The 15,086-nt window shown below is 44.9% G+C and overlaps 1 protein-coding gene across 1 annotated transcript in view; it reads right to left on the bottom strand.

The window, feature by feature from the left end:
* The window catches only part of KLHL15 (kelch like family member 15), a 130,794-nt gene that overhangs the window by 72,431 nt on the left and 43,277 nt on the right, over positions 1-15,086 (bottom strand). Inside the window, exon 2 of the mRNA XM_030188575.1 lies at positions 5,566-6,277. Within this exon, the coding sequence (XP_030044435.1) occupies positions 5,566-6,270 (705 nt within the window). The 5' untranslated portion in view covers positions 6,271-6,277. The remainder of the gene's footprint in view (positions 1-5,565; positions 6,278-15,086) is intronic.

The following is a 15,086-nucleotide window of genomic DNA, read 5'->3' as shown; positions in this document are numbered from 1 at the left end:
TTTTTTTTCCCACTGTCCTTCTCATTTTATCATAGTCTCCAACACTAACATACTGGATTTCCTGTTTATAGTTACTCCAAAGCCAATATCAAATCTGATCATATTATGATCACTGTTATCAAGCGGCCCCATCACCATTACATCCTGCACCAGATCATGTGCTCCACTAAGGACTAGGTCTAGAATTTTTCCTTCTCTTGTCAGCTCCCAGGGTGGATCGGCTGAGAAAATCTGCTTGCCCTGGCCTGCAGTATGAACTGCTGAAAGCATCAGAAGATGCCTCTCTGCCAAGTTGTATAGAGCTCCTGCTTCCCCCTTGCTTGCTGATATTTGCCACGGCTGTAGCATTGGCCACCCCAACTCGCGCCTCACTGCTCTGCAGAAAGGGAAGGAATTCCAGGAGTGTGAGCCTGATAGCCTTTGACTCGTGTATTACACAAGGTGAGTGACTGATCAAGTTGACTTCTGAGAGGACCAGAGGACCAGCACTACCCATGTACCACAGTGAGCCACCAGCCCCTGAGGCTCGAATCCTTGGTCACTATAATCCACTGCAGAAATCTAAAGGGAACCCTTTCTCAACAGATGAGAGTTGAGAGTCCATCAAGCAAGGGTCTGGAGAGCCCATGGTGAAAGGGGCAGCCTGGCATTAGGGACCAGTGCAACAACAGGGTCCCCTGCAGAGGTTTCATGTGTGTATATGCCCATGGATCCACTTTTAGGGTTGCCACCATGGAGCCAAGGACCTAAAGGCCCCATGACCTCAGGGCCTAAAAAGTGCATAGATGGCTCAGCTACAATGGGAGTTTCTATACCCACTCCTCCATGAGAAACAGCGTTCCACAGGCAATGTCAAACAAATGTTCCAACCACTGAGAGGGAACCAAATGGCTCTTGGTTAGATTCACTGCCCATCCCAAGGGAGGTGACTGTCTTGGACTTCTTCACCAAGTCGACCCTGATCAATCAGGTAGGGGTGCATGATAATACTCTGGGAGTGCAGCTGAGCCTCCGCCACCACCATCATCTTTGAGGTGTGAGGAGTCATTGCAAGCCCAAAAGAAGGGTGCAGAAGTGAAAATGCTGCCCCAGAACATAGAAGCACAGGTAGTGCTTGTGGACTGCATGAATGGGAATGTGAAGGTAGGTCTCCGTCAGATCCAGGGATGCTAGAAATCCACCCTGTCTGACAGACAGTGATCTAAAGAAGTCTCCATATGAAATTACAGCTCCTGAAGCAGCACATTGATGCCTTTGAGGTCTAAAATAGGTCTGAAGGAGCCCCCCCCCCCCCCCCCCACCCTTGTTTGGCACCATGGAACAGATGAAGTAGTCTCCTGCGTCCTGCTCCTCAGGACGCACCATCTCCACGCCTCCAACTGAAGCAGAGGAAGTACAATGGTCATTGCCTGGCATTTTGTGGAGAAGCCAAAATTGATCAAGGCCTCTGAAATGGGACACGTCAGATCCTACTACTATTACTACAACTTATTTCCAGTACAGTACACGCGCAAGAAACAGTCCTTGCTCAACAGAGCTTGCAATATAATCAAAACAAATAAGTGATTAGGGAATTACTCATGGTGAGAATGATTAGAACAGATGCGTAGTCATGACTCACCACCTCCAATACCGACTGGTCCAAGCTGATGTGGGCACACTAGTGGCAAAAGAGGAACAGCTTTTCACTCATTATAACCAATGAGGCACCTGGTGCAGTCTCATTGCTCTCCCTTGTTAAAATACTAGACACTGATGAGGAACCTTGGTTACCAGATTTTCTTGGGCCCTGAAAGGAACCCTGTTTGCACTGTCTTCCTGCTCCTGCAGGTGCTGGACATGCTCACCTGCCTTGCCCCTTTTTGAGCAACCCCTGCCTGGGCCCGACCAGCTGGGAGAATTCCAACACAACTTTAGGAGAGATGCAGTAGCTAAGCCTCTCCCAAGTTCCTAACCAATTGCACCAGAGCTTCCCCAAAGAGCATGATGCCCCCTAAAGAGCTCAGGCACACTTTGGGAAAAAAGTCTGTCTACCAGTGGCAGAGCCACAGTTACCTTCTGGCCACGATCAACGAGGCTACAAAACGTGAAGAAATACAAATTGGGTGAAAGAGGAAATGTGTCAGGAAGGGAAGGGAACCCTGGACTCCAAAAACATGCCACTTCCAGGGAATCACAGAGCTGCTACATCCACAGCAGTATGGCTTGGGCTACATCGCCACCACAGATGGCAGCCTGAACCCCCAACATTGTTGGAGAGAAGGCCTGCTTCAGAAGGTACTCCATCTTCCTTTTGTGTGCTTCCTCAAGGGCTGCCCCCCCCCCTCCTTTACCAGGAATTGCAGTCTTCTTGGTCGCAGTCACAATGAGGGCATCCACCCTGCAATATTTGTCAATCCCTTGCATTGTTATGGGGCATAGCCTCTCGAGGTACCTCTGGTGATTCCCACTCCACCAACATCATGCAGATGAGTGCTCCATGAAGGGGAAAGGCCATGGGGGAGGGGGCCAGAAGTGAATCCCATTCATCCAGCTCCGGCGTTGAGACAGTCGCCGAGCCCAACAGTATCAATCAGGCTGAGAAGCTCTTCCTTCCTAAAGATCCAAATGGCTGGGGAATGTGCTTCCTCCTCCATCTGACGTGGTTTTAGGTCTGAAACCACATCTGATGCTGGATCCTCTAGAAAACAGGAAACATCCAGGCCGTCTAATGCCTCCAAGGATCTCATCTTGGGCTCTGTCTGGCCCAGTCATTCTGAGCTGCTTCACTTTACAGTGGTTAAGCAGCATGCTCCACTTTTTCAGTTTTGGTGTTTTTTTTTCTGACAACACTTTTTTCAAACAGGACCAAAGGACTTGTTTGTAAAAGAGGTCTTATCTCCCGTCTTTTTGCAGGACAATTAATGTATGTGACTTTCAAGGCAGTGCTACACAATAGCGAGAGGAGAGCGAGGGATTAAATTTGGTGATGTTGTGATATTCATCAATATAAGACCTTTTTACAACCCCTGATGCAGGCGCTTGGTTGCCAAAACATGGCCCGTGTTGGGTCTTTGCAATAAAAAGTCCCCCTTTGTCCTGTTCCTAGAAGTCCCTTTGTGCTTTGTTTCTTGGTGTACTTGGAACCCTCTCTTTTCTATCTGACCACATGATCAGACTGCAACCTGTCGCTCCACTGACACCTGCTGTCCCCCGGGCTTTTGAAGTGGCTTAGCACTGCTTTTGTCATTGCTCTTTTTTTTTCTCCCAAGGCCTTACATAGACTTGTTTCTCTCTTTAATTTTTTTTAAACTCTAGTTCCCTAAATAGGTGAGGAAACAAAGCAAGTTGCAAAGCCTAGGGAGGGAGAGTGAGTGGTGGATGGATTGCCTGTGGAGCCTGAGTCTGATCATCACCCAGCAGGTACCTTTAAGTGCTGACTGGTACTCTCCCTCCCTAGGCTTTGCAACTTGCTTTGTTTCCCCACCTGTTTAGGGAACTAGAGTTTTAAAAAATTAAAGAGAGAAGCAAGTCTGTGTAAGGCCATGGAAGGAAAAAAAGAGCAATGACAAAAGCAGTGCTAAGCCACTTCAAGAGCCCGGGGGACAGCGGATGTCAGGGGTTGATGGATCAGTAGGTAGGAGCAAGGACATTAGGCTAAATTATGGTGTTAGGCCAGAAAGTCTGTGCACCAGGAAGCTAGGCCTACGACTAGCATCAGTCTAAACTACTTTACTATCTGCTGGAGGTGGAGAAACACTGGACAGTTTCAGCAGAGCACCAGCCTATACCCAGTGATGTCACTGAAAATCTCAACTCTCTACCTCCATCTGCAGGTACAGATTGATGTGGCAGAGATGCTAAGGAACAGTCTCTTCTGCACCAGGTCATCATTCCAGAGGACTAGACAAAGTAGTTAATTCACTTGTTAGTATCTAGATGCTATAAATAACTGCTTCATGGACAAGATATTTGGAATATCTCCTTACCATGTCCAGGTGAAACATTTACTCAATCAATACTGTGATAACTGAAATCTCCTTTTATGTATACTGTTTTATATTAATGGAGAACAGGAGTTTCCTAGTAGCTACAGCAGTGGGCTAAAGGAGAGCCTTGTGCGTGTGGGGGGGGGGGGGGGGGGGCTGGGAGGGGCTGGGAGCTACAGAAAGAGTGTGGGGTAGGTTGCCATATAAGGGCAAAATACCCTTTTGCAAGCTGACCCCAGCAGTAATCCTAGAGCCATAAGAGCAGAAGTAAATAGGACCCCGGTAAGGCTAGGAATGGGGCTTGAGGGGGGGGGGGGGTGGTCGTCTGCCAAGAAGGGTCAGGTAGGGGATCAATTGTTCTGTGTTTTCATCACGAGGGGGAGGGGTGAATCAGGGTTGGAAGGTGCTTGAGAGGTACACTGTCACCTTGGCCTATAAGGGAACATTGATTTTGAAAACTTACTGACATGCAAATATGGGGGGAGGATGTTATTTGCCCAATTTTTCCTCCATGTGCAGCTTTTCAGTCATTGCTCCCGCTGCATGTGGAGAGATAAAATAGGTGCAGGTCTGCACCTATTTTACAAGAGACTCTAAATTTGGCAGAGTTTTATTGTAAAATACTATGCAAATTTTCCAAGTCTCGATCTGGATATGCAAATTCCCCTTTCCATGTACTTTATGTGAAGAAAATATGGAAAAATTACATTAAGCATAAAAGCAGCGGTGAAAAGTTGGGGGTAGAAGTGGACCTTGGCCCCACCAACCAAGAAGGAATTCCGCTGCTCTTGGGAAGCCAGAAGGGGGCAGAGACAATGCAAGACCTGCGGACGGGGAATGCACTGGCTTAGTTTTACATCCTGTGTACCTTCAGAGCATGTTGCTGCTGCCATCACTGTCAGGCTTGGACAAGCTTCACCATTTAAAGACAAGATCTGCTGGGTGTAAAAATCTGTGCTGAGTGAAGGAAAAGTGCAAAGGGTATACTTGGGGGAAGGAAAGTTCTGAACTGTGTAGGAGGAATACCTGGCTACTGCCAAGGAGTCTCGGATCTATAGAGGGTTCTCTTGGAGCTGTGTAAACTGTGTATGTAGTACAGCGGGGAGGGAGCTATCCTGGGAGCAGCTTTAGGGGAAAACAACCATAAATAGGGCTTCCAACAATGCATGCTTTGCAATTTGTAATTTAGTTAATTTTAAATAATCAATAAAGCAATCCAACAATGTTAGCGCTATATGAAAAACATCGCCTTAACATATTCACAAAATTGCTAATTAGCTAAGTCAAACACCAAAATGCACATTTTATCAAAACACTTAAAATCAAAAAGACAATTATATTTTACATTCTCACAGAATCTCAAAAAACATTCCTGTATCTAACAAAAGTAGCATATGCATAAATAAATGTATGCAAATCAAGCCCAACCTACAATATTTTCAGAGACTGTGTCTTGCATTGTCATGCATTAGCAAATAAATTCTCCAAATTTTTTCTTATGTTTATTTTTCTCTGCAAATTTGGGAATCTTACCTATTCATGGCATGCTGCCCTAGCTAAATGATGAATCCTGCCTATTGCTTTCAAATGCACCAACCTTCTCAAAAACACTGGATGGCGTCATCAAACAAAACCTGATGTTCTGAATGATGGTATCGGTATGTCTCCAGCGCCTTCTATCATGCCGAAGCCAAGCCTGAACTGCCTCGTACAGCTCTATTTCAGGGAACCTGCTCAGATGATCATTATCCAAATAACTCATGAGTTTTTCAAAGCTCAGGTAGGACAAGAATTCTGGTCTGGACATGAGTGGCACAAAGTTCTCCAACAGAAAGGAATCCAGCTTCTCCCTCACCCCCTCGATGTTTACGCTGAAGTCATCTAACAGTCTCATAATTTCTGCACAGTTTTCCAAGCAGATTTTTGCTAAAAGAAAAGAACAGCAAAACTTTACCACTTCTGTAAGCTGGACATACATGGCAGCCTGCAAGATCTCATGAACTGTAGTCATGCTCAGTTCGATGTTCCCATAGTACATGAACTGGAGAACATGGCTGAAACCTGTAGCTGTCAGGCCTTTCAGGTGAATTTTGTCCTGGTCTCGCTCCCTCATGTCAGCTGTGAACATAATTCTGAAGTAGTCACTCTGGGTAGCAAGCAATGCTTTATGAGCCTGGAATGGATGATCTTCAATGACCAGAGTCACATCAAGAAGTAGCCCTTCCTCATACAAAGCTCTGAACCCAGCAGAGACACTGGTATCATGAATGGAAGAGCTGTATCCTTCCACAACTCCAGCCATGAATTACCTGAAAAAGAAATATGAAAATAAGGATCAACAAAACAAGATGTAGGCAATGTTCCCTTCTAAGCTGTGGGGGAGTCTGCCAACTGTGTTCTTACTATCAGGCATGCTGCAGCATTTTGTGGTTTCAAATCATGTGGGGTAGGTGGTAGAACATACCTGCACTGAGCAATTGAAACAGCAGACTTCCATGCAGCTTAGAGAGAACATTGGCTGTAGCTAATACCTTTTTACTGGACTGAACATGTTTGTGGCAAGTCTATCAGGTTAGTGAGGAAACAACCCAGTTAGACTGGATTTAAAGAATCTTTTATTGGTGAAACCAAGTTTGCTACTACATATATCTTGCCAGGTAGTTGTGACTTGGATTGGCCACTGTTGGCAGCAGGATACTGGGCTTGATGAACCTTTAGTCTGTCATAGTATGTCGATGCATTACTTTATACTCCTAGTTTCCAAGTGCAAACCATATAAGAAATTTACAAGATCTAATAATAATATAAAAAACAAAGAAGGAAATACAACTGAACAAGACAGAACAAAGAGAAAGCAGAAACCATACTGCTGCTGTGGCCGCAGCACATCCCTGGCTCATTAGGCCTTCAGTCATCAACAAGGAAAAGTCAACCGTAGTTACCACTGTAGACAACTATATTACACACAACTCAACATGGTAATGAAGGTATTAGCAAACATTTTTCTTCCCCCCTCAATAAAGCCCCTTCTTCCTTTTCTTCCCGCACCCTACTTTGATTATCCAGTTAGACTAGCTATTATCTAGGTCAAAGGCTATCTGCAAATGCCATTACAACTCAGTAAAAAAAAGGGGTGGGAGGTAGACAGAGGATCAGACAGTAAAAAATACAAAGCTAATGTTGCTAATAGTTCTAAAATACCATTTTACAAAATTCTTTCCAAACAACAGATTTTTATAAAATAAAAAAAAACATATATAAAAGGATTTTTAAAATGATCATCTGTTTGAGGACAGAGTAGCTGAAAACTTAATAGAATAGGATCAAATTTTGCAGTACGAGAAATCAGCAAGACAAAATGAGTTCGAAAATGGGCCAAATCAAACTGGAGGTTCCAGAGGAACAAAGTCCCCCCAAAATGGCCCAATGCATTTCTATGTGAAGGAATTCAGCAGTTGCAGTATAAACATTGATACACTGAATGGTTACGGAATTGGTCATTTCAAACTGTGCCTCCCTCCCATCTTCTCTTCTCTCCCTTTCCATTCACAAACAGGTACAGAGGGTTTGGATATTATTCAGTTTGACATGCTTTGCATGTTTTCTCCACCAGAATATCTTCCCCTACCTCTACCCCCACACCCCCCCACACCACCACAACACCCCTATCACTGCTGGGCTGGCCATTTTCTAATTGTATATTCTACTGTAAAGTCTAGTGACTAAATGTAGAATTTTCTAAATGGTTGTTACATATGGTGACACCTAGTCATTGAACCATGTAGTTTACTACTGCTTTCTAAATGGTTAGTAAGACGCAAGCTAGTTCTCAACCCTGATAAAACAGTTACATCATGGATCACGGGTGTTCATCCTTCACCTTCTATTACCCGACTTCTTTCACAGCAAAATTCCCAGTTACTTCTTTTTGGTACTTAGGTATCATCCTCAATTCTAATCTAAGCTTTGCTCCTCAGATAGCCCAATTGCTGAAGGCTGGATTTTTCACCCTTAGGAAATTAAGATCCATCTAAAGTTACACCGATTCCAAGGCTTTCACTATATTAGTCTATGCTGTTCTAATATTATTATTGTTATATTTGTATCCCACATTTTCCCACTTATTTACAGGCTCAATATGAAATATGAAAGAGCTACCCCACTACTTGAATCACTATACTGGCTCCCAATCAAAGCAAGGCTAATCTTCAAAGCTAGCACCCTCATTTTCAAGATACTATTCAGAATAGAGCCTGTATATATGCAAGACATGACAGAGCTATCACCGAGAGACAAAAGCCCAGAAACTACCTACTTCTTCACCTACCTAACTGCAGAAACATAATGTATAGAACCATCTACACAGCAGGATTCAACTACCTAGGATCAAAATAGTGGAACTCAATACCAAAAGCCATAAGAAGCATCTATAACTATCTTCAATTCAGCAAAGAACTGAAAACATTCAAAAAATTCTACAGATAACTATGCCAGCCAAAAATGACTTCTTTTAAGGCATTGTCATGTCTCCTACCTCAATGCAAGTGGCGTCCTCGGGCTGCACGGGGTCCCATCGACATGCACACTTGACCGGCACTGCCCTGAGCCATGTGTGTGTAGTTCTTCTCTGGGTTTGTTCAGAGAGTGGTGGTTGCAGGCTCCTTAATTGCTTTGCTTCCATGCACCTGTGTCTGCTCTCTCTCTGCCTGGCTTCCCTTGCTTCTCTCCTATTGGTCTTCTGGTTCCTCCTTTAAGCAGCAGGCTATCAGCACATATCAGGATTCAATACAGGCTCACAGTCAGCTCCAGTCTGGGCTCTTTATCCAGTGCACAATAAGCAGTAGTTCAATTCCAAATAGAAGCAGTTCATCATCACAGTTAAATCACAAAGCAGAGGTTTCTACCTTCTACTCTCTTTACCTTCATAATAGGTTCCATACTTTAGGGACTTCTCATACCCAAGGGATTCCACCCTGCATCTGCTTCACTGGTAGATTCAATACTTTAGGGACCTCTCTTACCCAAGGGTTTTCAGCCTGCAACTGCTTCTCTCTTCCCTGGGACTCCTTCCCACCTGCCTAATCAATCCCTGGCTTCTGCTCTCACAACCAATCATTCTCCTTCCATTAGCTTCCCCCACACCCATACCAGCTGAGTTAAGTATTAGACTAATGATGAGCTCCTGTACACAGGGTTTCCTATCTCTCTTTCCCCTAGTGGCAGCCAATCTACACGTCCTACCAGCTTACACCCTTGTCTTCCCCTATTGCAGCTAGGAGTCCAGTCCGGGTTCTTCATCTCACCCCCTGGCTCCTTGCCTGCAATGCCTTCTGGGACTTGTATTTCAGACTGAAACTGCCTTAACCCAACTATTCTGGATGTGACTATCACAATAATTACGTTTAAATGCTAACACTCAGTGGGAAATTTTAAAATACAGCTCACAGTTTAGGTTCTATGTGACAGCTTTGGTGAGAGTCAGCTAAAAATATCTTGCGTTGTTACATCATTGCTCAAGAAATTCTTGATCTAAAACATCCTTGGCTCTTTTGAGATTCTAAGCCCCTTAGGATTCTTTTGGATCAGTATCTATGATGGTCTCATGGTGCAATTCATTGAATATAATATTTGAATATGCTCTGTATTATAACAGTCTCTACCATTTTAACCAGCACCGTCAGGCTCACTGGTCTATAATTTCCCGGACCACCACTAGAACCTTTTTTAAAAATTGGTCTTAAGATTTTAAAAGAATACTGCATCAATGACTCTATGGTACGAATATTAAAAGAAAACTTTAAGACAATCCAGGAAAATAAGACCTTTGAAGACAGGACTTAAAGATCTGGGCTTTTTAGTACATTATAAACCATAAAATTCTACTGCTTTGTTACCCTTTTAAGGGTGTTGGTGTCCGAGGAACTAAAGGTAAAGAAACAATGTGACAAGGCGACGGCCGTGGCCAGAAGGATGCTAGGCTGCATAGAGACAGCAGAACCAGCAGAAGAAAGGAATTCGCTACCGGAAAAGATGGTTAAGGCGGTTAACTTAGCGGACTTCAAAAAAGGGTTGGGCGGCTTCCTGGAGGAAAAAGCCATAGAATGTTATTGAATGGACAAGGGAATAATACAGTATTTCTAGGATGGGAGGGACAAATTGTTTGTTCTTTTGGCCGCTGTCGGTGACAGGGTGCTGGGCTCGATGGACCCTTGGTCTGTCCCAGCATGGCGATGCTTATGTGCTTAGGTGTTGATGACCCTCTATAAGTCATTGGTGAGGCCCCACTTGGCGTATTGTGTTCAGTTTTGGAGGCTGTATCTTGCTAAAGATGTAAAAAAGACTGGAAGTGGTGCAAAGAAAATCTACAAAAATGGTATGGGATTTGCGTACGAGGAGAGACTTGCTGACCTGAACATGTATATCTTGGGGAAAAGGAGAAACAGGGGTGACATGATACAAACGTTCAAATATTTGAAAGGTATTAATCCACAAATAAGCCTTTTCCAAAGAAGGGAAGGCGGTATTTATTTATTTGTAGCATTTGTATCCCACGTTTTTCCACCAATTTGCAGGCTCAATGTGGCTTACATTTGCCGTAATGGCGGTTGCCATTACCGGGTAACAGAATTACAAATGGTATTGCATTAAGGTGCATACATACATGGTAACATACATGGAAATGGCATATATGGAACAGATCATGGTATATGTACATACCATGTGCATACATACGTGGTAAAGAAAAATAAATTATGATATTGCATGAAAGTTTACGACAATAAATTGGATTGTAACATACATTAGGTCATCGATTCGATATCGATTCGGGATGGCCACCGAGAGTTGAAGTCTCGCGAGGTCACGTCGGATCTTGGCGGCCATTTTGGGTCAGCGCCGGGGATCGCCGGCAGGGGGGTGCGATCGGTCCGGCGCTCCGGGTGGGGGGGCTCTTTCCTGCCCTGAAGGCGGAAGAAGTCGCTAGACCACCAGGGCACTAGTAAGTGCCCGTCTCATCTGCCCGCAACCTCGGAGTCATCTTCGACTTCTCCCTCTCCTTCTCTGCGCATATCCAGCAGATAGCCAAGACCTGTTGCTTCTTCCTCTACAACATTAGCAAAATTCGCCCTTTCCTCTCTGAGCACACAATCTGAACTCTCATCCACTCTCTCATTACCTCTCGCCTTGACTACTGCAACCTTCTCCTTACTAGCCTCCCACTTAGCCATCTATCCCCCCTTCAGTCCGTTCAGAACTCTGCTGCACGTCTTATCTTCCGCCTGGACCAATATACTCATATCACCCCTCTACTCAAGTCACTTCACTGGCTTCCGATCAGGTACCGCATACAGTTCAAGCTTCTCCTACTAACCTTCAAATGCACTCGATCTGCAGCCCCTTCCTACCCTCATCTCCCCTTACGTTCCTACCCACAACCTCCGCTCTCAAGACAAATCCCTCCTTTCAGTATCCTTCTCCTCCACTGCCAACTCCAGGCTCCGCCCTTTCTGCCTCGCCTCACCCCATGCTTGGAATAAACTCCCTGAGCCCATACCCCAGACTCCCTCCCTGCCCATCTTCAAATCCTTGCTCAAAGCCCACCTCTTCAATGTCTCCTTCGGCCCCTAACCACCATACCTCTACTCAGGAAATCTAGACTGCCACAACTTGACATTTTGTCCTTCAGACTGTAAGCTCTTTGAGCAGGGACTGTCCTTCTTTGTTAAACTGTACAGCGCTGCGTAATCCTAGTAGCGCTCTAGAAATGTTAAGTAGTAGTAGTAGTAGATTATAGAGAGTCCCTATTCAGAATAAGGTTGAAGTGGTAATACTTGATCATGAGTATCAAATAGGTTAATCAGTCATGAGGTAAAAGATTATGTATAGATTGTGTATAGCATTGTTATTTAGTATTTAAGATGGATGTTTATGGTATGCCTTCTTGAAAAGATCTGTTTTCAGTAGCCTTCGGAAGATGGTTAGGTCCTGCATTGTTTTTATGGCCTTCGGTAGTGTGTTCAATAGCTGCGTGCAGATGTATGAGAAACTGGTCGCGTATGTGGATTTATATTTTAGCCCTTTACAGTTAGGATAATGGAGATTGAGGAATGTGCATGATGATCGGTAGAACATGAATTGAGGTTGAAGGGGAGCAGAGTCAGGAGTAATGTCAGGAAGTATTTTTTCCACAAAGAGGGTCGTGGATACATGGAATGCCCTCCCACGGGAGGTGGTGGAGATGAAAAACAGTAATGGTATTCAAATATGCATGGGATAAACACAAAGGAATCCTGTTTAGAAGGAATGAATCCACGGAATCTTAGCGGAGATTAGGTGGCAATGCCAGTCATTGGGAAGCAAAACCAGTGCTGGGCCGACTCCTGTGGTCTATGCCCTGATCGTGACTGAATAGATATAAATGGGCTAGAATGTAAATTTTAAGGGGCTTTGACATTAGCTTCACAACTTTTAGTACAAGAAGAATGCTGGGCAAACTTCTATGGTCTGTGACCTGAGAATGGCAAGGACAAATCAAACTCAGGTATACATATAAAGTATCACATCTATATAAATAATTCTCACCTCCAACATTCTGAACCTCACTGTGTGGCAGGGAAACACTGAAGCCCTGTAGTTTTCTAGGCTGTCAGCACCACTCACTCTCACTCATAGACCCGCCCTCAGCCACGCCCCATCCACACATAATTCACAACCCCAACATTCTAAATGCAAATTTGTAGTTGCAAGATCCCATGAGTGTCTGCCCCGCCCTCACGTCACGACGTGGAGGGCGGGGCTATGACACTCAGCCAATCGCCAGGTTTCACCCCTACTCCGACGCTCCCCCCCCCCCGACGCACAGCGAGAAACACAGTAGGGCATCTGACCGAGGGTGCGTTTTATTAACAGGGAAGTGTAGCTCCGCCCTCGCGTCAAACGCGATGTTGGGGGCGGGTAAGGCAGGAGTTGGACTCAGATCCCATTTGTCGATGGCCTCGCACATTCCTCGTGTCACGTGATCGCCTGAAATCTGTGCGGCGGGGGGGGGGCCCAGGGAGCGATGACGAATCCAGGGTGGAACAACAGAAACGCACCTCCAGAACGAGACCCGAGGACACAAAACCCCGCCCCCCCACCCATCCGCAAAAACGCAACGACTCACGGACAGCAAAAAGAGGGAGGGCGCCGGCAGGTGAGGGCTCAGGCCGGGGGTCACTGGCGACTCACAACAGGGAGGAGGGAAACAGCACTGGGTCAGACTCCAGCGCTGCCAGCAAACAAAGCTATGACATGCCTCAGGAGTATAACCCACAACACTGGAAGAGAGCCATGCAACACCACAATAAGCAAGGAAGCCCTTTGGTTAATCTCAGTTTCCACTCCAATACGCAACCGTCATTCCAGTACACAAAAAAAAAAACAAAAAAAAAAACATAGGAGCTGCTGCTGCTACAAAAGAAAGGGGAATCATCAGACAAACCCTGAAACTGGGAGGGAGGGAGGAAAGGAAGGAAAGGGGGCACCTTACAACTTGAAAGGTAAACTATGGAGAGGGGAGGGGGGTCACAAATAACATACAGGGGGGTCCCTAAGACCTGAGGGGGAAAGGGGGTTCCCTAAGACCAGAGAGGGAGGAAGGGGGGTCCCAAAGAACAGAGGGGGGAAGGGAATCCTCAAACCAAAGAGGAGGGGGTCCTGAGACATGGGAGAGGGGAGGACACTCACTGTCTCACATACACACTCACTCTCACATACACCCACTCTCACAGACACAGTCGCAACCACCCTCATCTGTCACACACACACACACTTGCACATTCACTCTCTCTCACACAGTCACTCTCACAGACAACCTCTTAAACATACACACTCAGTGGAAAACCTTGCTAGCGCCCGTTTCATTACAACCAGAAACGGGCCTTTTTTACTAGTACCATATAAAATGAGTTTATCTTGTTGGGCTGCCTGAATATTTATTTTTTATTTATTTATTGCATTTGTATCCCACATTTTCCCACCTATTTGCGGGCTCAGTGTGGCTTACAATACATTGTGAATGATGGAAATACAGTTTGTTACAATGCGATTATAGGTTACATTGTGAAGAGTTATGGAAGACAAAGTTACATTGTGAAGAGTTATGGAAGACAAAGTCAAGTCAAAACATCTTTGGGGCATGGAAATTATTGAATGTGACACTGGGGAAATGATAGGATGATCGAATAATAGCAAGAGGGCTTTAGGGTATGACAACTTTATTTGTGGGTAGATTTTAGGTGTGGAGAGAATCCAGGGGAAGAGAATTCAGAAGAGAGTGTATTGATGCATTTCTATTAGTGTGTATGGAGTTCATGTGTTTTGGTCCTTGCAGTAAGTTTTTTCAAAGAGATAAGTCTTCAATCATTTGCGGAAGTCGGTTACTTTGTAGATCGTTTTCAGGTTGCGTGGTAGTGTATTCCAGAATTGCGTGCTCATATAGGAGAAGGTTGATGCATGTAGTACTTTGTACTTTATGCCTTTGCACTTAGGGAAGTGGAGATTGAGGAAAGTTCAGGATGATCGTTTGGCATTTCTGGGTGGCAGGTCTATTAAGTTGACATGTATGCAGGGGCTTCACCGTGAATGATTTTGTGAACTAACATGCATACTTTAAAGGCGATACGTTCCTTGAGTGGGAGCCAGTGTAGTTTCTCACGTAAGGGTGTTGCACTTTCGTATTTTGGTTTTCCGAAGATGAGTCTGGCTGCTGTATTCTGGGCTGTTTGAAGTTTTCTCAATATTTGTTCTTTGCAGCCTGCGTATAATGAGTTGCAGTAGTCCAGATGACTGAGTACGAGTGATTGCACTAGGTTGCGGAAGACAGATCTTGGAAAGAATGATTTTATTCTTTTCAGTTTCCACATGGAGTAGAACATCTTTTTTGTTATGCTGTTCGCGTGAGTCTCAAGTGTTAGGTGGTGGTCGATAGTGACTCCAAGGATTTTTAAATTTTCTGATATTGGCAGATTTAGTTTAGGTGTGTTGATAGCGGTAAATTTCTTTGTGTTGTATTGGGAGGTAAGTATGAGGCATTGAGTTTTTTCTGCGTTCAGTTTCAGTCAGAATGCATCTGCCCAGGTG

The sequence above is a fragment of the Microcaecilia unicolor genome, unplaced genomic scaffold (assembly GCF_901765095.1).
Source record: "Microcaecilia unicolor unplaced genomic scaffold, aMicUni1.1, whole genome shotgun sequence".
NCBI lineage: Eukaryota > Metazoa > Chordata > Amphibia > Gymnophiona > Siphonopidae > Microcaecilia > Microcaecilia unicolor.
This window is presented reverse-complemented; position numbering and strand designations above follow the sequence as displayed.